The sequence below is a fragment of the Chamaea fasciata genome, unplaced genomic scaffold (genome assembly GCF_029207755.1).
Source record: "Chamaea fasciata isolate MVZ Bird 193981 ecotype frontalis unplaced genomic scaffold, bChaFas1.0.hap1 SCAF_7, whole genome shotgun sequence".
In the NCBI taxonomy this organism is placed as follows: Eukaryota; Metazoa; Chordata; class Aves; order Passeriformes; family Sylviidae; genus Chamaea; species Chamaea fasciata.
This window is the reverse complement of record NW_027094092.1, coordinates 30,030,295-30,056,439: the sequence shown is the minus strand read 5'-3', so window position 1 is coordinate 30,056,439 and position 26,145 is coordinate 30,030,295. Positions and strand designations below refer to the sequence as shown.

General features: G+C 39.8%; 1 protein-coding gene across 1 annotated transcript in view; it reads left to right on the top strand.

Annotated features, from left to right (window-relative positions):
- Positions 1 to 26,145, top strand: part of ZFYVE26 (zinc finger FYVE-type containing 26) — a 47,446-nt gene that overhangs the window by 5,830 nt on the left and 15,471 nt on the right. The window contains exons 5-29 of the mRNA XM_066188270.1: positions 349 to 479; positions 1,293 to 1,457; positions 2,571 to 2,659; positions 2,931 to 3,091; positions 6,355 to 6,537; positions 7,115 to 7,768; positions 8,442 to 8,531; positions 9,200 to 9,268; positions 9,898 to 10,049; positions 11,333 to 11,531; positions 11,850 to 12,113; positions 12,294 to 12,413; positions 12,684 to 12,848; positions 13,761 to 13,988; positions 15,386 to 15,491; positions 16,230 to 16,966; positions 17,579 to 17,775; positions 18,712 to 18,816; positions 19,387 to 19,509; positions 20,023 to 20,199; positions 21,370 to 21,616; positions 22,733 to 22,831; positions 23,492 to 23,649; positions 24,582 to 24,751; positions 25,998 to 26,026. Coding sequence (XP_066044367.1) covers positions 349 to 479; positions 1,293 to 1,457; positions 2,571 to 2,659; positions 2,931 to 3,091; positions 6,355 to 6,537; positions 7,115 to 7,768; positions 8,442 to 8,531; positions 9,200 to 9,268; positions 9,898 to 10,049; positions 11,333 to 11,531; positions 11,850 to 12,113; positions 12,294 to 12,413; positions 12,684 to 12,848; positions 13,761 to 13,988; positions 15,386 to 15,491; positions 16,230 to 16,966; positions 17,579 to 17,775; positions 18,712 to 18,816; positions 19,387 to 19,509; positions 20,023 to 20,199; positions 21,370 to 21,616; positions 22,733 to 22,831; positions 23,492 to 23,649; positions 24,582 to 24,751; positions 25,998 to 26,026 — 4,818 coding nt within the window. The remainder of the gene's footprint in view (positions 1 to 348; positions 480 to 1,292; positions 1,458 to 2,570; positions 2,660 to 2,930; positions 3,092 to 6,354; positions 6,538 to 7,114; positions 7,769 to 8,441; positions 8,532 to 9,199; positions 9,269 to 9,897; positions 10,050 to 11,332; positions 11,532 to 11,849; positions 12,114 to 12,293; positions 12,414 to 12,683; positions 12,849 to 13,760; positions 13,989 to 15,385; positions 15,492 to 16,229; positions 16,967 to 17,578; positions 17,776 to 18,711; positions 18,817 to 19,386; positions 19,510 to 20,022; positions 20,200 to 21,369; positions 21,617 to 22,732; positions 22,832 to 23,491; positions 23,650 to 24,581; positions 24,752 to 25,997; positions 26,027 to 26,145) is intronic.

Sequence of the window (26,145 nt, the reverse complement as noted above, 5' to 3'; positions counted from 1 at the left end):
GTAGCACAGTGTCTCGAGCACAAGTGAGAATTTGTGCAACTCACAGATAAGGTTTGCATGGCTTAGAAAGTCAGGCAGTGTGACCTGAGCTGATGCAAACAGCCTGGATGCTGAGCAGTCTTTTGTTGTGTTAATGATTGTCGATACAGTTTTTCTGGTTTTCTATCTGACCTCTGTTAAATTGCTTTGCTTGGCTGTCCTGTTACCCAGTAACAATATCCAGGAGTCTTAGCTGTAACAGCTAGTGCTTGAGGTAATGTTGAGTGTTCCTCAGTTTAAATTAATAGCAATTACGCTTCTCTCAAAGGTACCCCTCTCTACTGGAAGGTAATCTTGTGTTATTTTTAGGTTCGTCTGAGCACATGGATACAGAGCAAACTGTGATGAGTTTGTTCTCAGATCCCAAAGAAGCTCCTTCTTGGAAGACAGCCTATTTCTACTGCGTGAGCAGCAGCAAGCACTTTCTGGAACAGATTCTGGTACAGCCATAAAATCATTAACAGGGAAACCTAATGGAGGCTAAAGTCAGTCCTGTGTTGAACATATCTCGGTGGTGCACAGAAGCATTTTGTATTCAAGTTGTGTTTGCCAGGGGTGATGACTAATAGGAACAAGGAGGTAACGGTGATAACTCCCCTATTTGCAGCAGTGCAATGAACATAAAACTGCTGGTGAGATTTTTGGAAAAGCTCATCTGCATGCAGACTGAAGATTAAATCTTCAGGGTTTAAGAAGTCTCATTTGCTGCTTGTAATTTTGTTAGATGTACCGTTTGCCTCATGACCTTGAACTTGTTACTTTCTGATGCTGGTAGACTTTAGGCAGTGAGACTAGTTTGCATGGTAAAATTTATGATGAAAATAGTCTGCAGTGAATGAATTTATTTTTGTGTATTTACATAATAAAAATGGAATACAGGCAGGTGTTCACTGTTAAAGTGTGTTTTTAAAGTTAAACATATTTCAACTTTTATGTAATGTGCTTTTAGAAGTCTTTTACATGATACCCTTGGCAGAGACATAATCAATAGAAGGAATGCAAGGATAATATAGAGTGGAATTTGAGTTGGCTCTGTAGTAAGCATTTGAAACTATGTTTTTCTCCTCAAGACAACTTTACTGATGAGTATCCTGATGACTTGGACAATATAAGTTTATCCAGAAGTTCTGGATGCAGGACTTCACTATTTTAGTGAAGCTAATATTGAAATGGCTATTTGCTTACATAGTCTGCGAGGCATTATGGGTCTCCACATTTTGGAAAAATAAATGCTTCTTCCTTTTATTTTCTAGGTGACTGCATTAGCTTTACTAAAAAGAGAAGACTACTCGGGGCTGAGGAGCTTGTTGAGGAGAGAATTCAACCCCCTTAGCCGCCTCTTGGTGTTGTTAGGTTGGACTCATTGTCAAAGCTTGGAATCAGCAAAAGCATTGCTATGGACTCTACACAAAACTCAGGTAAATCAGCAGAAAGCAAGTGGCAGTATCCCAGTCTGAGTTCAGATAATGCAATTTGCTTGCGAAAACAAGTAAAACCAGGGAGTTTTCAGTGAGAATGTCAGTCTTCCTCAAAATGGAATTTAAAAAGCTGAGATAGTATAGTTGTATGTAGGTAACATTGTGGGACACTTGCCTTTTTTCTTATTCCTTGGCTGTGAAGGGAGTATGACTGCAAAGGAGACTCTGAAAGTTTCTCTTGCATAAACTCATAAACAACCTCTGCTGTTAACATGAGAGAAAAGACAGCAATGGTTGTAGATTAGTTTTGGAAAAAACTGGGGCATCTTTCTTTCATGTAATTTCCTCCAGTGAGTCATCCCTGGGTAATGATTAATTCAGGGCTGAGTACAGCAACAGGGTAGCTTAGAAATTCCCCATGCTCGTTCTCAAATCAAAGGGATAGATGGCAAGAGCGAAAGATCCACCTTGTTTGGGGACAGTCTTCATCTGTGTGAAGGAGACAGAGTTCCAGCTCTGAAGGTGTAGTTGCACTTCAGATGGTGCCTGCTGGCTGGCTTAGATGTCAGAGGTGGGCAGACCAGGAGCCTTGCACAGTTGGGTCACAATGCAGACCTCAGCTGGTGTGGCCTTAAGGGGAGGTACTATCTGTTGGTAATACACCAGAAGTCTATTCAAGTAGCTTCTGCAGAGTTAAACTCTTAGGTCTGATTTTAGCAGGCAGTCATCTGTAGTAGAAAAGCATATGGGAAAGGAGAATAACCATCTGCTACCCAGTCTGTCATCTTTCTAATACATAATTAGTTCTCGAGATTAGCTTTAGACTGTTACTAAGAAGCATTAATTTTCCATTTTATAAGCTGGTCTTGAAATGGGTGTAGCCACCTTTCCATGGTCTGTAGATGTGTCAAGGGGAGGCTGACTGACTATTATGTCCTATCAGAACAGCCCTCCTTTGCTGGCTTTGTAATAAATCTGGCAATTTTCTGTATTTGAAATTTACTATCTAGGTAAAGACATCTGGCAAACATGCATGTGTGACACAGGCTTGGTTCTGCTGTCTGGCTGAGGGATTTGTTGTAACGAGATTCTTTTGTTTGTCTTTCCATTTAGGATCTGTGCAATGATGCAGTATTGAAAGATTTTTGTGACGGGCTCTGGGGTCATGTGGAAGTTCTTGAATGGTGCATGCAGCGAAACAGGTAAAACAATCAGAAGGACTTTTTCCAAAATATGTTGCCAAATCTACCTGTTAAGTCAGCTTATGCATGCAAATAGAGAAGGTATTTTTTGGCTAATCATCTAGTAGTGACTGTATATACAAGCTCTCGAAATTTCTCGTAGGCTGCAGTTATGCTCTTTGGTTTTCTTTTTAATTGCAGTAGTTTGGTTCAATCAGAATTAGAGTGGGAGTTACATCTTTAAACTTGGTTGAGACTTAAATCTGTGCCACCTCTTTGTTCTCTCTTGCAGTATTACTGTCCCAAGGAGGGTTCTGTTGCAACACTTGCACAATCTGGATTGCCACACTGCGGTGTATTCTCTGCATCATCTCACCAATCTTCTGGCACTGAATGAAGATGATGTTATTGAGCTTCTTCAAAAAGTTCCTGCTAGAGACCAGCAGATGCAGGGTAAATGTATAGGGTTGTGAGAACAAAGAAAACTCACAATCCATTGAGTATATATGTTCAGTACTTCTGCCAGGATTTGTTCTCTTGACCTGCTTCTGTGATTGCAGAAGATACCAGTTACCAGCTGTTTTATGGAAGAAATCTAGAGAGCGTGTGGAAATTATTTTAGGAACCTTTAGGGGAGTAAATTGTCTTTCAAAAAGAAGTTGTGAGATCTCTTTGGTCTCACAAGGACAGATCTCTGAAAGAGCTTTTTGTAGATGGTAGCAAGATTTTGCACATGCTCATGATATATGCAGCTCATTGAACTTCTGTACTATGTAGTACCTTTAGTTTGAAAGGGGAGTCTATGGTTTGTATTTCAGTGCATTTTAATTGAAAATCAAAGAGCAAAACCAGATGAAATTGAAAATATCTTGTTATACAATATCTTCTGTTCTGAAAGTGCTAAAAAGTGGGTTTTTTAAAATTCTAATATTAACTGTTACCAAATTTAAATTTAGTTTTTAAATCAAGAAGACTTAGCTACAGCCTGTGTTTACATCACTCCAGCCTCACTTCCCTCATCTTCACATGTTCCAGTTGGGTGCCTAAAATACCTCCAACTACTAAACACATGGGATCACTTACAAGTGACTCTCTTTGGACACTCGTGATTGCAGCCTGTGTCCAGGTTCAGCTGCTGCAATTTTAAGGCTGTTTTCTATAGGGCCTCTTAATAATGATACAGAAGCTCTGTTTTCCTGCATGTACTAGAACCTAAGAGGCCGCAATATTTCTTTTCTAAATATTTCTTTTATGTTTGTGACTTTGGACCTGTCATATCAACCCTTGTTGCGTGGAGAGCTCTTAATGATGGATCTTGCACAGATTTTTCCAGATTACCAAGTGAGAAGCAGATTTCTCTTCTTCCTTATCATTCTGTTGTGATGTTGGTTTCTATTCCTACTTTTATGGGTTTTGATGTTAAAATTTTCATGACACTTGTCTTGAATAATCTTAAAAGATGTAGGAATTGAGACTCTGTATAGATCCTTATTTTCAGTGTCCTGCTTTGTGAAATTGTTTTGTTGTTGCAGGTTTTGTGGAGTATTGTAATCAGTTCTTATATTTTAATTATTTTCTACTTAAATTCTGTCAAAGCCTTTTGAAAACAGGAAGAGGCAGACCCATCATATCTTCTGGGAGCTGCATGACTGTCGCAAAAAAGAACTTGAGAAGCTGCAGTTTCTCTTCTTGTTTTTCACATTTTTCATTATTTTATGGAAATAATAGAAGACAAGTGCTCCTTCTCTTTTCAATTCAGCAATTATTGCAGAATTAAGATGATTCTATAAACACAGCTTAATACAATCTCCTTTAAAATAATCTACTTTGAGCCTTAAAGGGAAGAGAGGAGTCATAAACTTTTGTTTTGTCAGATGCAGTGTTGTTAACAGGCCTTTTCCTCCCATCACCCCACATGCTGTCCCCTCTTCCCCTTCTTTTTAGTACATATCTGTCAGCTGCAGTAGTGAAACCAGAGTAGTGGTAGTGGTAAATAGCTGAGTTCTGACTGTGCATAACACTGGTTTTGATCAGTCATGGTGAGAGGCAATTTTCTCACGAGTTAGAGTATTCAAGAAGAAGGTGTTAGTATTTCTGGCATAGGAAAAACCTTAGTTAAAGGATTGTTCTTCAGTATTGGTACAAGGAAAAGGATTGGTTTAGGTACAAATACACAGACTCACTGCATCCAAGATTATCCACATGTGAGGCAGAAGTGTATTAAACTTACTTTTAATTACCACTTTCTGTCTTATAGCATCTCCAGCTATTTCTCTTTTCCAGAGGATTGCATTTATCAGATCTCTGGCTTTACCTGCCTGAAGTCCTCTTAAGAGAGTGGTATTGAGAGCTGTTTGGGTGTTTCCATAGTAGTGTAGAGCTTCTGGGCAACAGTCGAATTTCAGTGGCCATGTGGGTTCTCTAAAGGATTCGTACTTGGATGTCTCCTCAGTTCTGTCTGCTGTCTACATTATATTTTCCATCACTGTCACTGTTTAGAATGGCAGTGATAGTGAATAACTGTTTCCTGCTGTTTGTTCTCTCAGTCCTTTTGCTTTGGCTGCTCTGTAGTTTTCAGAAGAGTTCAGACTAGTGCTTTTCTTTACAATCGTCCTCAAACTTTGTGGAGGACAGTGCTGAAACAGTTTTTAGATTAGGTAATTCTGTTCGGTTCCAGAATTTGGATGTGGATATTGTCAGTGCATTGTGCTTTGTATCAGTGCTTTGTTTAAAAAAAAATAACTTAGTGCTTTTCCTGCATGATAGCAGGTATAGGGGCAATGTATCACTTGGGTAAGATTACAGGACGGTGGATTCCAAGCCCTAATGTAACTGTATGTGGTTGTCTGGGCTTTTTTTTTCTTACTTTGTTGTCGGGTTCTTTTAACCTTTTTACAGTAGATGGATAATTCATCTAAACTCAGCATAACAGAATATATGACCCTGTATTGTGTTCCTGGGTGAAGGGGATGATGATGATGATGTGATTTTTACAGTTTGCAGCTCTGCTGTTCTGTTGTACAAAGAAGGCATCATGTCTCTGGCATATGATACCTTTCCTCAAAAAAAACCCTAAACCAAACTCAGAGGAGGAGAAGTAGGTGCAGCACTTCCTTAGTTTGCCTTTATCATAAATGTGTGAAGGAAACTGGGGGGACTGTACTTCTTCTTTAATCAGTTAGAGATTGTGTTTGACCTATTGTGTCAGCCACTGTGAATCAACCATGATATCTGTTTATTAGTATAAGTCTGAAGAGGTGGTGGTACTCTATTCTTACTACAGTCATAGCCTGTTTACACTGTTTCCCTGCTCATCTACTGTGTACTGGAGCACAGAATTCTAGAATCCTGAAGTAAAACCGGGTTTGCCGCTCTGTTGTAAATGCAGCAGTACACCTTAACCGCACACTGCTAATGGAGTCATTGTGAGGGATTTTGGTCATTCTATGCTGTAGCCAGGTCCTGTTACACGAATTCACAGAAAATTTCCTTTCTAGGAGGGGATCCAGACCTGATTTTTCTGTGCCCATCTGTTGTGGATTGGATTGTTTGGGCTTTTTTTCTAAAAGTAACAGTGACATAGATCAAAGCTGAGACAAAAAGAGCACTGGGGAAGTAAGACTGGATAAATATTGCTGTGCAGGAACTGCAGGAGAAAATTAACTTGTTTTCTTGTTTACCTTCTACCCCCTGACCATCCTGATTTCCCTCCACAGCAGCCACCCTCCCGAACAGCCTGAGTCAGCAGCGCAACCTGGCACTCTTCCGAGCGTTCTGTGCCATGAAGTATGCCATCTATGCTCTCTGTGTGAACGCACACAGGCATGCCAAGTGCAAGGATTGTGTACGCAGCCTTCTTGGTGATATCCCTGAGGATGCAACTTTTGGAGAACCAGCAGGTGATTGACCTCATTTCTCAGGCTCAGTAGCGTGTGCTTCTCCATCCAATTGCTGGGCTCTGAATTATCACTTGGTATTGTGACAATGTTGCACCCTGTGTACAAATGGTATTTTACTCAGCGGGCTATGGATGTTTTGCAAGCAAGTACAATGGTACTTCTTTGAGGTGTTGTTATCCTTAGTAATAATACATATGAATAAGCTACTGGCCTTGTTTTAAAACATTTAAGTTACATGTACAAAAAATATAGTGGTAAAAGGAAGTGATATTAGATATAGGATTGTAGTGACAGAGAATTTTGCAAGAGTGACTGATTTAATGGCTAGAATGAGTGTAGTCTGAATTTGCACATCATTGAACAAAGTGGTAATTGACATTGCTCAGAGGGAGGAGTCGCACTGCCTTTCTAAATGTAAAATGTTGGACATGTATTTACTTAGTTTTTGGAGAAATGATTGGGTCTGAGCCACTGGGCTAGTTCCCTCTTCTGAGATTTTCTTAAAAGACAAAATCTGGAGCAAGGAATCCCTGAAAAATGTAGTAAATGTTCTTTATTTTTGTTTTTAATTGTACAGATTGCTCTTCAGTATTTCCTCAGTACATTGTGAAGTGTCAGCAGTTCTTAAGGAGTGTTCCCATTCCTCTGCGCCTGGAGGTTTTGGAGAATATTTTCTCCTTGCTTTTTGTTTCTTATAATGACCTCTATACTGAGACTCCTCTGCCTGAGGACTATGCAGAGGATGAAGACCTTGACAAAAAGAGTTCTGCTCTGAGTGTAGAGGGCAGTGCCAGCCAGCAGTCTTCCACCTCTCAAAGTCCACAACACCTAACAGAGACTGAAAAAAAATCAGAGAAGCATCTGCTGGCTGCAGAAACAGTTCACACAGATCCCAGAGATCTTTGTGACTCCATGTTAGATGGCAAAAGCTGTGAAACCTCTAAGCCAAACTACCTGGATCTGAAACACTTCACCAGTGGTGTTACTGGATTTTTAGTGGATGATGTAGCCATGGAGGCCTTCCTCACATTGCTGCTCAACCACCTGGAAGAGATTCAGAGTTCTCTCCCATGGGACTCCAGTAATGTGCTTCGTGAAGAGCTGGAGCTTGTTGAGTGCTTGAATCTTTCTGCAAGCAGAGATGCTTTTGGAAGTCGCGTGTTACAGTTTTCCAAATACCTTTCTGAAGCTCACTGGCGATACAAGGTGGTGATGAGTAACAGAAATGCAGGTAGGCTTTGTATCTGGCACTTTCTGATATGTTACAGCTGTCCAGACAGTCATCTCAAGACTAAATTCCGTGACTATCTTACTGAGGGAGCACATTTTGGCAGATACTGGGAGAGTGACCCACTTGGAGATTACCTGGTTCTTGCACCATTTTCCAACGAAAGTGATCTCTAATCAGAAAGTTTGGGTCTTTTTCTCTTTTCCTTCCCCTTTGTGGATGCACTGCTTCTGTTTGCCTTTGTCCTACCCCTTTGTCACAAGTCACACTGCAATGTGGGAAGGCTGGAAGGGTCATGGTGTTGAATCCAATGCAAGCCAAATAGTCTCAGGTTGTTCATGGACAGTGTTGGTCTAGCCTAATCTGGAAACATGTTAGGAGCATGTGTCGGAGGAAGTTGTATTGTACTGGATGATTGTTGAAGTAGCTGGAGCAACACGCTCAGGAACCTGTTTCCCACCCTTCTCCATGACCTGTTAGCCCTGCTGCTATGAGATTTTGTCTTGTATCATGTGTAGCTTATTGTGTATCTCAGACCATGTAAGCTCCATGTCCCAAGAACGACTTCACAGTCTGGGTCCTTAAATATTGCAAGTTTCCAAACTTGTGTTCAACTGTTTGTCAAGTCTCCCTCTATGAAACTATTTGGTAATGTTTTTGTTTAAATATTTCACAGAACATCAGCTTGCAGCCTCCAGGAGATACTGCTCTTTAATCAGGTGCTCCAGCTTTAAGAAACGAAGTAGATATCGGAGGTACAAGACAGGTGGGTTGAAAAAATGACTTGGGGAAGACACTTGTGAAACGTGCATAGTTTTGCTGAGCTCACAGCTGAATGCAAGTAGATTTCATGGCCTAGGAGTAGAGAATTTATTTCCTTAAGTTTTCTAAGTGGTTTGAAGTGTCTTAGGCCAGTTCCACTTGGTTGTTTTCTAAAGCTCACCTGCACAAATAACTTCTGTACGTAGTCTGATTTGGGGCAGGGGAGAACTTCAACTACAGTACTTATTTTTCTCCACTATGTCCTATGACTGTTAGGTGTATTTTCCTTCCTGTTGCAGTGTTATCTAGGATGTGAATTTACAGGAATCTGTGGCATAAATTGGCAGCCTTAGGAGAAAGTTGTGTTCCTAACCATTTTTCTATTTAGCCTTTGAAAGGCATGTCTGGTTTTGGAGAGGCATGTTCCAAAAGAAGAAGCTTCAAAGTATCTGACAGGAGTCACTGATGGGCCATCGCAACATAGTCTCTAGCCTAGCATTTTCTTCAAATCAGCAGTTTTTGCATTTATCATAGATATCAGTGGTGGCTCATTTATGAGATTCTCCTGAAGATCCCTTGAGGTTGCCTGTTCTGTTATTTGCAGTAACTTTTAATTACCTTGTCTAGTAAGAGTGCATTTAATGTGCTGATTTTGATTTGTTTCCATTTTAGATGGGAAAGAGGGAACTTCCAGTCCATCATTAGAAAGCACAAGTAGTGAGCTAAGCACCAGTACCTCAGGTATTAAGCCACAAAAGTAGTATTTCTTTGTCTTTTCAATGAGCATGATGAAGAGTTTGCTTGACTAGTTAATGTGGATTACTGCTGTGTGCAGGACAGAATTACATCTTTTCACTTCTCAGAGCTCCCATTTTTGGATGACTTGAGTCAGAATAGCACATCTGTTTTCTTCTGGAATAAGAGAACTAGATTTTTCTTGATATCTTTGGCTTGTGGGAAACAGTATGCAAGCAATGCAGTGATCTGCAAACCATCAAAAAAGCTAATGAACTGATAGTCATGTAAGCTAAGACATGCTTAGGCGTGCCGAACTCATGTAATAGGTCAGATGCTTTAGACTTCTCCCTTTAACCATATTGAAGCAGTGCCTAGCACTGTGTGCATGTCATGTAGCTGCTGAAAAGTGTTACACGGGGATGAGATCCAAACTGCAAATTCTGGCCAAATAGTGAAATGTTACGAGAATTTTTAATGGGATGTTTATGTTGACTTCTTTATCCTAAAACTTGCTTGCAGCTCTGCTCCTGTATTTTTGTGTTAAATGTGTGAAATGCTGTTGTCTGATAGGTGGCTGTTATTTGCTGAAATGTGTTTTCCCTAATAGTATACGGATTTATTCTGTCTTGCAGAGGGAAGTACCAGTAGTGTGTCTGGCTTGAGTGAATTGGAAAGCAGGACAAGACCGCATCAGCAGAACTCCCTCATTCCTATGATGCTTTCCCCACCAGAATCACTGCTAGTTTCTTGTGTTTTGAGAGGAAACTTTGTGGAAGCCCACCAGGTAAAAAAGATGCGTGAATTTCAATTTTTGAATGAAATTCCTGCTTCTTCTGCGTTTAGCAAACATAGGGCTTCCAAGTGAAAGGATGGCTTCAGAAGTAGAAGCAGGTGGAAGGAACAAAGATTCCAAACCAGCATACCATGGATGCAGGGTTTTTTTCTGCCTTGTTATGTAAAAATGCTTTCTCTACACCTGGGTTCCAAAGCATGCAGATGTTTGATGAGAGCTAGTCAAGCGTAGTGTTTCAACAGGCTGAAGAACACAAAGAGCTCATGTGAGGTCTCATGAGGAAGCAGCATCTGAACTGCTTTATTTAATCAGTTTTTCAAAACCATGACACTCTTCCACTTGTGATCCTGGCAGAAACATGCAGAGGTGTTCCTTACCCAAAGCAGTGATAACTTTCATTTGAAGAAGCTATGTTTTGAGACTGAATTTGTGGTATTGAAAGCAGGCAGAAAGACTTGAAAATTGACAGTCTGTGTCTTTGTGTCTCTTTGCTCCCTCACAGCTGTGCATACCTTTCTCAGTGTGGCTTCTTAGCTGATGCTCTGAAAAAAAATCTTGAGGTGCATCAAGGAGTGGATCTTCTGTAAAAAGCTGTGACCTGGCTGAGTTTCAGATAGCCGTACTGGAGCAGTTCATATCACTTAAGCATTGCATTAACATCAGGCCAATTAACTCAGCCAATTTGTTCTGTTTGATTCCAGGCATGCCACTTCGTCTTTTCCCTACTTACAGGGCCAAAGGAGCATTTTGTTTTGCTTTGTTGTCTTGATTTTCAGTATCATCCATGATAAAACATTCAATCTTGGTTTGTGTTCTGTTGTTGATTTCATAATAGGAACTTGCGTAGCTCTGCTTTAGCTACTCTGTGTCTAAATTTTGAGAAGGTATTCCTTCCTGAATAAGAATTTATTTGAAACAGTCTACTTTGGAGGCAATAGATAGATACCTCTCATTACATAGTGTGTTGAAATTGTGAAGAGTCATTCCGAAAGGTGTGGGTTATGAAAATTAGTTCAGCCCTAGTCCTGCAGCAAGGAATAGGTAAGCTTTATAGTAATTGTTGAAAAACGTCTCTGAGGGCTTTTTATTTTCAGACACTTAAAACCCTAGGAGAAAACCCCCCCATTTCAGCCTGTTGTGTCTGGGGATGTTTTTTCAGTTAAAGTATTTATTTTATTCCGTTGTCTCCACTAAAGCCCCCCCCACACGTTCTTTGACCTTTGAAAACTTCATTTGACATGCTCTGTAATTACATCTACTCTTACTTTTGGAAGGTGGCTTTGATGTTTAATCTGGAGGCTTCCCCTTGCTATGGTGAATTGGTTTTCATGGAGCGTTACCAAGAGGCAGTACGAGAAATGGCAAGAGTGGAGCACAATATTGAGAATCAAGCATCAGATGGCACTGGAGGCATCAGGAGATCTGGCAGTGGCCGTTCAACACTGCAAGCTATTGGGAATGCAGCAGCAGCTGGTAAGGGCTGGGCTTTTGAGTTCTCACAAAGGACTGGGGAGAACTGTAAAATACGAGAAAGCAGGCTGAATACTGTCAAAAAGTGTAATGTTTGTAAGGGTTAATGGTGGTTCTTTGAGTTGGAAGGAGACTATAAATGCTGAAAATTTGTTGTTAATGCGCAGTTAGTTACATCCATGCAACAGTAATTGATTGGTCCATGAAGCAGGCCACCTATGGAATTACTTTCTATAAGGATTAAAAAATAGTTACCCATTACAGGATCTGATCTAATTATGCTGTTAACCAGTGATTGTGTGTTTTTGATGACATGTGTAGGTATGGTATTTTATTCCATCTCGGATGTCACTGATAAATTGCTTGCAACTTCTGGAAGTCTTGCCCCTACTCTTCAAGAAAACTTCTGGATCAGGAACATCCAGCTGGAGCATACTGATCCCCTGCGAGAAGTCCTTGAGGACCTCAGTCCTTCAGCAATGGCAGCATTTGACCTAGCTTGTACTCAGTGCCATCTTTGGAAGACATGCAAACAGCTTCTGGAGACAGCAGAAAGAAGACTCTACAACAGCCTTGAAACTCGGGGTAGGCTTTTGATTTTTATGTTTATCCGCATGGGCTGATAAATGGCAATGCCCCTCTGTGCTGTGTTATTTGTGCTAACACCCAAGTCTTAATTAAATCTCATTTTGTACTTTCATGTTAGTGCCTCTTTTTCCACTCCTAACTTTGATTTTGTCTCTCTTTGCACCATGACTGTTCCAGGCCACCAACCTGACTTTGTTTTGCTGCACTCTGAAGGTATAAAGGGTTTTCCAGCAGTTCTCCAGCAAATTAGTAAAATTCTCAACTATTCCAGCACATCACAAGGTCAATCCAGACCAGGTAGTATGCTTTGCTGATAAGGCTTTCTGTTGAAATGTGCTTAAACCAAATTCTTGTCTTCTGTTGCTATGTAAATTTGAACTTTCCATTTTTTAGCTTAGTATTTTTAACAAAAAAGGTGAGGGGGACCTGACCAGAGCTCATTTCTGAATAATCTGAAATGCTCTGGGTTTTTTTGTATTATAATACACTTCTGGTTTTGTGGCCTTCTTCTATGCAAAAATACTTGTGTCTTTGTTATAGTTGCTGTTTCTTTCACTCTCTTTGTAGAGGTGTCAGATGAGAAAATAGGGAGTCATTTTCGATGCAGTATTGTAGACCTTCTGCAAGCTTGCTACCCCACCTTGACTGAAGAAAGTATTACTAATGAAATTGTTTTATCACAAAACGTGGATCTTATCCTAAATGCACTGACATATGTTGAATCTTCTCTTGGTGAGTTATTTTTGTGAACATAAAGACTGATTGATATATGGATATAAATTTTTGCTTTGGACTTTCCAGACAGTAATAAATACAGTAGTAATGCTCTTTGACATATGCACTAATATATATTTTAGAAATCATGAATGCAAAGAGTAAAATTTTTCTGTAATTCTTATATTTGTTTTCACCGCTAAAATTCTGAACTTGTCAGAGATGTTATTTGTCCTATTTCTATGCAGTCCTAGCAAGTAATTCTTTTAAGTGTATTTTAACACGGCACCTTATAGATAATTACTTTTACTCTTGCTTTTTTCTCTCTTTTTTTTTTTTAATAACAAAATGGAGATAAACTTAAAACCTTTGCAATACCATAATACCTTCCAATTTTCATAGGACTGCCATAAAACATCTCATCTTTTCCACAGCTGCTTTTTCTTACAGCTCTCTTCATTATATAGTACTGGTGTTTCTCTTCTATTCACCAAATTTCTAAATGGCTTTTTGGTGTTCTTAAAATATTTAATGAGAGAAAATTTAGGAGAGCTCTAAGAGCTAAATGTTATGAAGCTCAAGGATTGGTCAGCACCTGTGTTTTAGAATAAATGTTAATGACACAGAACTAAATATATTTTAGGTCTGCCTTAATATAGTTCTAACTTGTCAGAGCCATGGTTACCAATTAAGATGAACTGTAGTTTTATTCTGCTGTGAAAATTTCCCATGCTTTTAATTGAATTATAATGCTTATAGTAAAAATTTCCCTTGCTTTTAGTTAAATTAAAATGCATATACTGAGATCTGTAATTGCAGAGAGCAAATAAAGCGAAAGCATTTCTCTTTCTCCCCCACCCCCCTGCCTCCTTTCTTCTTGACACTGAATCCTTGAATCTTGGATGTATGTCTGTTCTCTTAATTTACCAGACTCTAAAGGGAGCCTGCTTGGCACCTTGGTGGAGCAGGGCTCTCTCAAACCAATGGAGCTGGAGAAGCACCTGGTTTGGAACCAAACACAGCTGCTGCTGAGAATTCTTGACCAGCATTCCCAAACCATGCCAGAGAACAGCATGCAGACAAACTTTGTGAAGGCCTTCCTTGACTACATCGCTACGCTGGCTGCTGTGGTGTTACGGAGCTTGAATACAGAGCTGGGTAAGGGGTTCCTGCTGGAAAGTCTGAGCCTAGGTGAAGGTACTCAGACTGTGTAGTCTGGCCTAATTCTGGAAAGTAATTGTGCAAAAATGGTTCCTTGCCAAATGTACCTACTACCTGTGCTTTTGACTTCACCTGTTTATTACTTTTTTTTTCCTTTTAATTTCATAACACCTATGCTACCCACAGCTCACATAAAAATAGTTGATGTCAGTGGGAAAATGAGAACAGGAATATTGGCTGCTGACCCAGACTCTGCACTCCATTTAGACTGGAGACAAAACAAACAGCCCTTGATATCCAAAAATTCTTAGCACTCCCCCTGTAAGGTGAGATGGGATAGATTTTTGCATCCAGTGGATCAGCATACTGTATAATTTACAGCTCCCTTAGAGGCAGCAAGCACCCTGCTGCTCCATAGGGATAAGAAAAGAGTGTGCAGAAAGACATGCAGAGGTAACCAGGCAGAATTTTTTTAATAGAATCAGCAGATGATGGTGGTCCATGAAAAGAAATGTACCATCAGCACATAAAGCTGTCAGAAGAGCAGAACAATTCACTGTGCTAGGAGTGAAAATGCTTATCTGTGTTTTAAAGTGGAGACTAATTGAGCTGCACTAATGTACAATACCACAGTACTAATTTCAGGGAGTACCTTCCCAAGAGGATAAGAAAAAAGGGCAAAGATCTGTTTGCAGACATGCTGGTTGAGCTCACATCGCCGCCATGCCAACCTTAACTTCTGTGTGGACTTGATTTAGTCCTTGCTGGCTAACTGCCAAAGCCAAAAATTGCACTGAAATATTCAAGGGCTGGGTGAGTTTGGGGGAAATGTTACTGTACTGGAAGATAAAAAGGAAAGGTAAACTTAGGAGAATGTGTCCAAAGTTACTTGACATAACTCAGTAGTAGATACAAATGCTTTCCAGCAGTAGTGGTTTCACTCCTTTATAAAAGTACAACTGTGAGTTCCCTCTGCCCTTGCTAACTGACTTTGATAGAGCATGGACTCACCAATCTAAATCCAGAGACTCATCAAAAAAATATTCTGCATGTTTTCTACTTCTCACAACAAATATATATTTTGGTGAAAGTTTGAAGTAGTGTTGCTAAACTGTTTGAACCTAGATCTTACTTAAAGGCTGAAGAATCTCTACTCTGCTTGTTTTGGTAAAATGTCCAATATAATGTTGCCAAGATTGAGAGACGTATCTTAATTACAAACGCCTTGCAATTTACTCTGGATTTTACCATTCTAATGTGAATTTAGAACTCTGTGAATTTAGTCAAAATGGTTTAGACTCAGGGCCTTAAAATTTATATTCCGAAAATATAAAGTGTATTCAGCCGACGTGTTTGTATTATAATAAATATTCTGGTGTTTTTTTTTCCGTAAGATGTATCTGCAAAAGTGAAAGTGGGAAATCCTTTCATACTGTTACAGCAGAGTCCATCTCAGCTGCTTTCCCAGCTTGTTTTTGAGAAACAAGTTCATCCTGACAGGTCAGTGCTTTTCAGATTATATACTCCTGGAGGTTATTTTGGTATTGGTGACTTTTATCTCAGCCATGATTAAATTCTTTGGCTACTTATCACAGGTGGTACAGTCTGCTGTGTCCACCAGCTGATCACTTGATGCTGCAAGGATTGGTGTGCAGGGAGGAGCTTAGTCAATGCCTTCTCCATCATCCTGAAGATGTTTGTTGGGGAGAACAGTGGCTCTGTATTTTTAACAATTACTATCTGTTGTGAAGTGAGAGTGAAATTATGTAGATTTTTTTTTAACTGTGTGACAGTTCAGAGGAGTGCACTTGCAGCTTGTGAATGTAATACAATAAAGTAGGCCAGTAGGTCTTATTAAGAATACTGGGCGTGACTCTGGCCCTGGTCAGCAGATAAACTGGGTCATCTGGACTTCTTCCATTGCAGCTACTGAATTAGGTTGGCGTGGAAACTGATTTGATGAGGTAGCTTCTAAAAAGATGAGTGCTAATGGTGAACTATTTTAGTAGTTTGCATTTAGGTAAAAGTCAGTGTTTGAGGAGTAAGTTCCTTTTCTGTAGAGGAATGGCAGCATAAGCTCTGAGTTAAAATAGTGTATGTAATCTTCTTGTGTATGTACCTGTGAAGAATATTAGGAGGCTTGTGTTCTCAAAGCATTTGAAAGATTTATTAAAATACGTAATTATAAAGTACCTTTTACATGTGCTGAGTAAGCTGGTTCTGTTTTTGGTCCTACAGACTTTCTTCTCTCTTGGCTAAAGAAGAGTTGAACCTGAATGTGCAGCAAGTAATTGTAAACTCTTGCTGTGAACCACTGTCCTTGTGCAGTGCAAGGCAAAACAGCCAAGCAAAGTCTCTTCTGACAAACATCAGCAACTTGACACACCAGTGTGCCTACCACTGCCTGCCAGATGTTGAAATACCTATTCACAATTCTGCAGTGACCTCTGAGGATATCTCCACTCAGGCTTCATCCTCTCTGAATGACTTGAGCCAGCACACACTGACTGCCTCCTCCCTGGACTTCCTGAAGTCTCAGTCGAAGCTAATGGCTACAGTGGCATGTCTCAGTGCATCTAATATACAGAAAATTCACAAATCGGGCTTGTCTTGGATGGAATTTCGGGGCAAACGGGAGGTGCCCTTAGGCTTGGAACAGATTTCCAGGGAGTGTGAGGCATTGTTGAAGGAGTTCCCAATATTGGAACGATTTCTTCTTGCTATGTTTGACCCACTTTGGAATCAAGAGGAAGGTGGCGGTTTGGCTGCTGTCTTCTCTGGCAAGGCATACATGTCTCTGGTTCTCCTGGGATTACATTCCACCACAGCTGTTAAAGTATTAATGGGAGTCTTTGAACAAGCTCTTGCAGCAAAGGATTGGGACAGAGCTCTGAAGGTCTTGGATCTGTACAGTCAGGACATGGAGGAAGTGGTCAATGTGAAGGATGCTGTCCTGAGTTGTGCAGCTGCTGAAGGTAAGAAGGATTACGTCAGGCTTTTTTCCCTCTTTTTTCCCCTTAATCTTTTGGGTTGGTTTTTTTGGGGTTGGTGTTTTTTTTGTTTGTTTGTTTGTTTTTTTTAAATAAAGAATTCAGCCTGGATGAAGACATAGAAACTAAAGTAACGGTTTTTGGGCAAATCTGGAGATGGAAATAGATCATTTTCCTTTCTTCATCCTGAATTTTCTGTCTCTGATGGTGTTGTTTCTGTTTCACAAATGTGTAAATCATGACCAATTTAGTACAAGAGAACTGAAATGCATCTGTGGTGTTATTTTTATGTGAAGAGCTGAATATGTCAGGGCACAGTAAGCATTGTACTGTTAATGGAACATCTCTTACAGCTGTGTCATTGTCATGCATGAATGATGTGAGCTGTGAAAGGTGCCTTTTGGAGTCTAAATAGTAAGGATCTCATGCTAGCTTTGGCTGCTTCCCAGAAATTTGATTCTGGGGATGACTCTTACAAACATTTTTCAACCCTGTCAGTGTTTCTTTTGTTGATGTGATCCAGCAAGGATAAGGATTTTTTTTATTTTCCAAATTACAGAAACTGAATTTCAAACAAGTGTTTTGTTTTCTCCACAGATAAGGATGGTTGGCAATACTTGTTCCCAGTAAAAAATGCAGTGTTGAGAAGTAGACTGGCCCTGCGCTGTCTGGACAAGTGGCCCCTTGATGCCTGTTTGGAAATTCTAGCTTACTGCATTTCTGATCTGGGCATACCTCATCAACTAAAAGCCAATCTGCAGAGCAGGAAGAAAGAACTTCAGGTTTATCAAAAGGTACTAAGTCATTCTTCGAGTAACCAGTGAGATTAAACAGGCAGCAGGAAGCAAATATTGCTTGTCCTCTGAAAAACTTTAGCCCTTGGTTCTTTATTGATCATGAGAGCTTTTCAAGGCTTTTATCCAAAACAGTTCATGTGAAGTATCCAATTAACACTCAGCTTCCATCCTTCATAACTTTCTCACTCGCCTATTAGCATTCAGGTCTGCAAACATGTTTAGATATAAACATTTGGTGAGTTTGATTATTTTGCAAAGTATTTTCCATTCTAAATTCTAATTTCTAAAGCCTCTGGAAACTTTCCATGGCAGTTAATCATTTTACGAGTTTGAGAAATGCAGGTGGTGTACAAGGCTGGTGGTCCAAGGAGCAAGTTTGTATTACAGTCAGTTCTTCTAACTGCAGCATAGTGCAGATACCCAGGTTAAGTCAGACAGGCTGGCCTGGAGTTCAGCACAGACTGAAAAGCCAAACAGCAAAATAAGGAGCCATCCCTGCTGAGTTCTGTCTGGTGGAAGTTCTGCTGACAGCTCAGTTGTCTCTCTGTTAGTGCCAGCAATGTCTGCAGTAAAGTGTGCTTTTACATCCATAATTACTGCCACCTAATATTTCAAAAACCTTCCCCTTTTTGTGTGCTTTATAGACTCACATCTGTGAAAATTGTGAAGTTGTTCGGGGGTTTTTTTTTGTTTGTTTTTTGTTTGTTTGGTTGGTTGGGTTTTTTTGGAGTGAAAGGGCGTTATATCATCCCTGAAAAGGGCTAGAGATAAATGTGGATCTTCTTTTTGACTTTTTTTTGTTCTCTGAAACAGCTCTTGATGTGATTTCTATGAAGCAGCTCTTGATGTGATCAGCTCAGCTGTTTTCTTAGGCTATTGATTGCCATAAAATAAAATTCTAGAATTTCTGCTACTCTGTATTAACTTTTTCAGATTTTGAATGTGCAAGATGAACCATTGTGGAATGACTGGCAGGATCTGAAAAAAGCCTGCACTGCTGACCCCCAGGCTGTCATGAGTATCATTCTGAAAGCAAAGGTAAGACATCATCATGTGAATTTTGTTGAATTAGAATGCATAAACTCTGAGTAAATAAATTCATTGAAATAGCTTCTTAAAACTATGATCAGTGGAGATTACCTTGGGAGGAAGGATTCTTTTACTCAGCTCTGTGCTACAGAAACAAATACAGATCTGTGTGTAGTATCAAGATTTACATGTAGTTAATAATTCTTAAGTTTTAGTTAAAACTCTTACTCTGAGATATAACCTGTTCTTTCCTTTAACAGTTCTGAAGATTTTAAAATACTGTAACTTTGGTCATAATACAGATTTGATTATTAGGTAGATGCTAATGCTGTAAATCTGGCTGGCTTTAAGTGTCTTTCTGGAAAACTGACTTGTTTACTGTAAGGTAAACAAGGTATTTTAAATGCAGGCTATGTCTGATGAAATTGTCTTTCATCTTCCCTTGTCAACGTAATTTTTTTTTGTAATCTGGGAGAGGAGTCTAAGCTACAGCATCTCTCGATCAGAACTTTGGGAGAAACAACTGTATTGGAGAGTAGAGTTTGTCCTTTTGTTTTTACTGTTTTAAAAATTCTTTAGGATTATGAATTGTGTGAGGAATGGGGACACTTGTATCCTGTCCCTAGAGAAGACTTGATCAACCTTCACCGTGAGCACCTTCTCCATTTACTGGAGATGGGAGACATGGAAAAGGCATTGCAGGTAATAGCAAGACACTCTCAGCCTCATATCCAGATAAGTTGGCAGCTGTTTTCTCTGCCTTCACTGTGTGTGTTTTCATGGTCTTTTTGGTTCCACCCTAAAGAGATTATTTGCTTAGATAAGCTTTTAGGATCCTAGCTCTCCCCCTAGGAGAGTTACTAGTTCTGCTTAAGTAAAAATCCAGCTTGGCAATTTAGTTCTTGGACCTAATAGTATAAATGTCACTTACATGGAAATACAAGGTTCCTTTCATTTGAAAAATCATAGTGAGGCATGTCAGTGCTGCTTAAGCAGGAGAATCAGAAGTGATTCTAGTAACATGAATTGGTCAGCTGTGCTTCAGTACTCAAATTAGTGGTGTGAACATTTTTGGTTTTAATAATGGTGGAGCTGTCACTTAGAGAGTGAATTAATTTGTTTGCTGGAACATTGTAGGGTAATAAACTGTCATGGACAGAAGGCAGCCTTCCAGGAATGTTGTAGGATTTCACTGTGTTTTGTTTGGTTTTGTAGCTTTTACAAAGAATTGAAGACCCTGGTGTTTGCCTTGCCATCAGTGAACAGTCCCTTGACCAGCATCCAAACCTGGCAGCCTCTCACTTCTTGGCTGATTACCTCACAGCTCACTTCTATGCCAGTCTGACTGCAGCACGCCGGAACGAAATCCAGGCACTCTATATAGGGTCAAAGGTCAGTAAAACCCCTGCCTTGAGGGATTAACAGCAGGAAATAATGTATAAGTAATTTGGTAATGCATAATATTTCCATAACATAAAAAGCCTGTAGGTTTTACCAGAGCATTCTCGCCACATCAGGTGGTGAGATCCTGAGTCTCAGGATCCAAAGGAAGGTTGGAGATGGCTTAAAGCTTCTCTTTTCTTTCTCCATTTTTGGAGTTCCATATTTTGAACAAATCAGTCTTGTGTTTGAGCTGTGGGGAGTGGAGGAACAGCACAGGCTGAAAGAGGATAGGGTGGAGTAAAATAAAATGGTGGAGTTTATCAGAACAGTTGTTATCTTTGTCCCAAATGAAGAAGAAAGTATCATCAACTTGCTCTTTGTATCAGTAACACCAGGTGTCCTACATATGCCCACCCGTATGGTGGTTTTTTGACTTTATGTTTCTCCCAAGTGCCTTCCAGAGGTGGAGAGTATCACTCCTTTCTCTGGATGGCCACTGCCTTTACAGAAGTCACACAGGTTCTGTTCTCTGCCTGGGAATAGATACGTTAATCAGCAGCAGATTACCTCAGTTGAATGCATTACATGTAAACAAAATACAGTGCTTTTGGTAATGTCTGTTTTGGTGTAGGACTGTAAGCAGCAGCTTGCTCCAGTGTGTGCCACAACAGTATTTTGCTGGGCTGCCTGTTTCCTTTACTTGTTCCTTCTGAAGACATGACTTAATTTGAAAAGCATCCATATTAACTGACCTTCTAGAGGAGTGCTGCTCTTATTTTCTCCTCTTAACCTTTCCTTGAATGATAGGAGGATAAAGATTGGGCTAATATACTTTTTATAATTATTTCATAAATTATTTTAATAAGAGAATGTGCTGTACTCTGCTAGAACATACTTGTCACAGGGTCACAAAAGGTTTTCCACTCTTCCATATCCTCTGAAATGAGGCAGTGTTTTATACAATGGAAAGCAGAAGCTTAGTGATTCTGCAAATGCTTTCAGTGATTCTGTAACAGAAGTAGGAATTGGTCTTGGGGAAGTCCCACCTCCTTTTTTGGACCTCCACCTGTCATTCCATTCTCTGCATAAGTTATTGCTCTAGCTTCTTGTCTTTGATCTCACAGAAACATAGATTTAAAGGTGTGTAATTTTAGGATACTTTTTTTCCTTGTGTCTCAGGTGCTGCTGACTCTGCCTGAGCTCTCCCGTGTTAACTACGTTCATCTCTCCTCAAGGCCACTGCTCATGTTGGAACAGCTCCTCATGAATATGAAGGTGGACTGGGTAGCTGTAGCTGTGCAGACACTGCACCAGCTTTTAGCCGGGCGGGAAATTGGTTTCACTGTGGAAGACATTGACAATTTGCTTTCCAAGTATGCAGAAAAAGCTCTCAACTTCCCTTTCACATTAAAAGAAAAGAGATCAGGTAACTGTCTGTCAGAATGCTGTTTTTCATTTGGAAAGGAAGGGCCAAAATCCTCCCAGAATAATTTCAGCAATCCTGCCATTATATTTTTTAGATGTGTGCCTCCAGTCTCCCTCTAGCCCAGAACGTGTTCTTAAAGTCTTTGCCTTTTTTGTAAATAGATGTTTTCAAGGACCAACAGCTCCAAAAGTTTCTCAGACTTTTCTCTTTTTGTTCCCTATTGAGGTTTCTTTTCTTGTATAATACTGATCAGTTTTATTTTACTCCTGTTTAATGCAAAGTCACTGACAACCTAAGCACTTCCAAAGCCTGCAGCCAACCACATCTTCCCTCAGGTAGAATGGGGATTTAGTCTTCTGTAGTATTTCCTCCTACTAGAATCCTGTTCCTTTTTCATATAGAAAGCTTCTAGACTTGTAATTCTGTTTAACAGTCTTGTCATGGTTCTCCTTTCTGGCTTGCTAATCCCTTCTCATCCATGTTGTCTTTGAGTCTCGTGCACTTGTGTTCTTTTAAGGTTTTACAACTGGAACAGCAGAGGGTGCTGCAGATCTATTCCAATGCTTTTGTGTCATTGTATTAAAAACATATGGTTCTGTACCTATCCATATCTATTTATACCTGCTGATATGGTACCATTTTGCATTATGATAGTTTCCAAATGTTGCCTTCATTTTGTGATTTAAAGATGCAGCTCTTGCTAACATAAAAACAGACTTATCTATCTCTTCCTGCCAAACAATCTATAACTTTGCAAGTATGCATGTTCTTTCCAATGTAATGTGAAGCATTTAGTGTTTGCCATGAGCATCTTGTATTAACCAGTTGTTTTCACATCTCTGCTGTATTATTCCTATAGCTATCATTACTCCCTTGCTTTGATAAGGATCCCTGTCTTTGTTTTTTAGATAATTGCATTTTATACAGTTTTGCATTACTTGCTGTGAACTAATTTGCCTGCAAACAGCAATATGTAATTCCATAGGTAGTCCTGTTTTGTGCTGACCTTCTTACTTACTCATATGAATGGATTCCTCTTATCTTCTTGAAAGCAGATAGATGTATTGACCAGTATTGTTCTCTGATTATTTTTCCCCTTTCTTCCCTTTGTCCTAGATTCTCTGATGCGTATTCAAGAAAGTCTCAATCAGGTATTGGAGTGTGAAGCATTGTCCAAATCAGGATCATCAGAACTATCTCCTGTCAGCTTTACTGGTAAGGTTAAGACCTTGGTGCCTGTTGACTGCTTGATCATTCCCCCACCAGCCCCTTCACAGGTGGGATGTAGAGGAGATTTGGAAAAGGGTAAAACTTGTGGGTTGAGGTTAGGACAGTTTAGTAACTGAAATCAAGTAAATTATAGTAATGATGATGATGAAAAGGGAGACAAGAAAAATAGAAAATAAGAACAAAACCTAAGAAAAACAAATGCTGTATAGTACAATTGCTGTATAATACAATCACCTGCTGACCAGTGCCCAGCCCATTCTCCAGTGGAGATTGTATTTCATGCTATATTGCTTTTTGGTATCCAATGGGTATTTTTTTCCCTCCTCCTCCAAGTCTCTGCTTGTGGTACAAGGACAGAAGTTGACATGTTGTCTTACACCTCTCTAATTGTTGTGGTAAAGGTCTCTTATTAAGTACATTCTCTTGCTTGTCAGCGTTGAAGTACTATAAGTTTACAATCTTACAATCTTAATTTAAAGCATATATATTCCTTATGCAACATTTTTCTGCCATGCCTAGCTGAAAGATAATGCTGGTAGTCATCTTGTAAGGTCTCATTGGGTCTATAGTGTTCTCTGGTGCTTGAGATTCTGTTATACAGCTTAAATCCCATTCCATGTTTTTCTGGGCCTGGCTCATTTTCAGGTGTAACCATATCTGCAAGTCCCAGAGACAGAAGTCTTCAGCAGAACTTGTTTCCTCAAGAATTTGTGCCTCCTGAGAAACCACCACTGAAGCAGCAATGGATACCTGATGACACTGAAACAATATGTATGGTTTGCAAAACTGAACGCTTTACTATGGTAAGGAGCAAAAATTAAGTACAGACACTGCTAGAACTGTGACCTTAATATGAGCAGTTCCTCATAGTCTTTTTCCTGAAAGATCCAAGCTGCTTTAGCAGGTTTGTCTGCATCACCATGGGCCCAACAAGCTTGCTGATCCTTTGGTATTTAACCATTGGTTTCTGTTTAGAGTGGTTAAGGAGACTCGCAGCAGTTAGCTCCTTGCAGAGTTCCGTGAAGTGATAGAGCCTGAAGAGGAAATCTGGTCATCAGAGAGAAGACAACTATGGGATCTCAAAAATGTGTAACAACAGCTGTTTTAATATTCCAAAAGGCTGTCTAGTTGACTCTGCTGGCAAGAAATAACATGATCACTGTATGATTCAGATTACAAGTATAGAAAATTAAATCTTTGCTGTTGGTTACGCTTTTCTGAAAACTATTTTTTTTCACAGAGTACTTGAGCAACTACATTGGTGCTGTAAGGGGGAACATTGATTTTTAATTCTGCAGGTGTGCTGGCAGTCTGTTTTCTTCTGCTGCTTAGAAACAGTACTGTTTTCTCAAAAGTATGTTGCTTTTGAATTTGGAAATTTCTACACTGGTATCAGAAAAAATAGTCTAGAGCTTTTAACTTTTCCGGGACATGATCTAATTAGATTTGTTACCAAAACTGGGATAATTTAAGTAATAGAAAGCTCAAGGCTTCTACAAATATATTTTAAATACTGGCCTCTAGGTTTGGGGTTTGATTTTTTTTTTTCTTTGCTATGCTTTCTTCAAAAAGGAATTTTAACAGAGAGAATCAATCACTGTATAATTCTGAAAAGCCTTATCCTGCATGGTGTTTTCTCCCTTCAAATGGAATGTTTACTCACAAGTGGAGAGAGACACAGGAGGGGACTTCAGTAAATTCTCTTAGTGGCTCATCCATGACCTCTTTTGCTTAGTTTAACAGGCGCCATCACTGCAGGCGCTGTGGCAGGCTGGTGTGCAGCTCTTGCTCCACCAAGAAAATGGAAGTAGAAGCTTGCAGAGAAAGTCTGTCTCGTGTGTGTGATCAATGCTATAGCTACTGCAACAGAGAAAACATGCCTGCCTTGGTGCAAGACACAAGCATGTAAGTCCCTTTGTCCTAGTTCTCCTCGATTTCCAGCAGAGTGCATGAGTGGAATGAGAGAGATAAGCATTTGGATTTATCTGGATAATGTCACATCAGCTGTTTGGCCTCCAGCTGTTGGGATTTTCAGGTTTGGTAGGTGTGAGAATGTTCCTTATGCCTCGCTTTACTTTTCACATTGGAAAGACCATTGGAGGGCCAGGCAACAAATTCTTTAATTCTTTAAGTATGAGTAATTCTTTAGGAATCAATTAATCACTAACCTAAGAATTGAATGCTTTGATGCAAAACATGGCACAAATTGCTACAAAAGTATGACAAAGTTCTTTGCTGTATTCTCAGCTCCTGGATTAAAATTGCATGTTGACTAGCTCTGCTGAACATATCAGTGTTTTAGTTATTCCATAATCCCATGATTATGACTCCACAAACCCTTGGGAATTAAAAAGCAAGTTTCTGATTAGATAGGCTTTGAAACTGCCTTTAATAAAAGGGACAGCTGTGATGACAGATTTTCATGATGTGGTTGCTTTCAGCTGAGAATTGGACTGAAATTCATTGTGTGTACACAGGCTAGCTGGTGAAAAGTGTGGTTGAAAAGAGTTTTACTCTCTGTGACCTTGAGCAGGCTTGACAGGGTCACAGAGAGGAAGATTTACCCTTTCCAGCCATGCTTTCAGATGCATTTCCCCTTTTCCTATCAAGCCTGCAGATAGTAGTATCCAGTATGGCAGTATCAGCAGACTTCCTAGGAAAAGAGCAGTTCTGTGCAATCTGAAGAGGACCCGGTGAGAAAACAAGCAGTCACATGCAGCTGAGCAGTTTGTGTCAGAATGGCTGCTTACATTGCCAGATTAGGCCAGCAGAGCTCAACACTGTGCTTGAATGTCACCTGCCAGGTTTTAATTAATTGTCTGGGATTTTTTATATTCACCCCTTTTGTATACCCCTTTATATATATATATATATAACCCATGATATATGCAACTGTGCTTTTCCTGCAGAAGGTCATAAGAGCCAATTACTTACTGCAGTTGAGGTACAACAATACAGAGGCAGAATCTTAGATTTCCAAACAGAAGGGATTAGGGGCAGGGCAGTGTGTTGAAAAGGACAGGTAGGGATAGGTGTTGGATTTTTCCACAACTCTTCTGAGGAGGGTAGCCATATTGATGTCTGATGTAAAACCGCGTTTCCCCAGTGTGCTGGAGTAGGCATGATGGTTCTTTCTGTCATTTTATTACAGCAGAAAAGAAGATCAGGACCAAGTGGAAGGTAAGGAATGGAGTAATGTTAAACCTGTTTTTTCAAGTGCCTGATTAGTAGTTAGATACTGGAAGCTGATACATGTAGTTGCAGCTAAAGGGTGATCAAAACTTCAGTTACAGAATAGC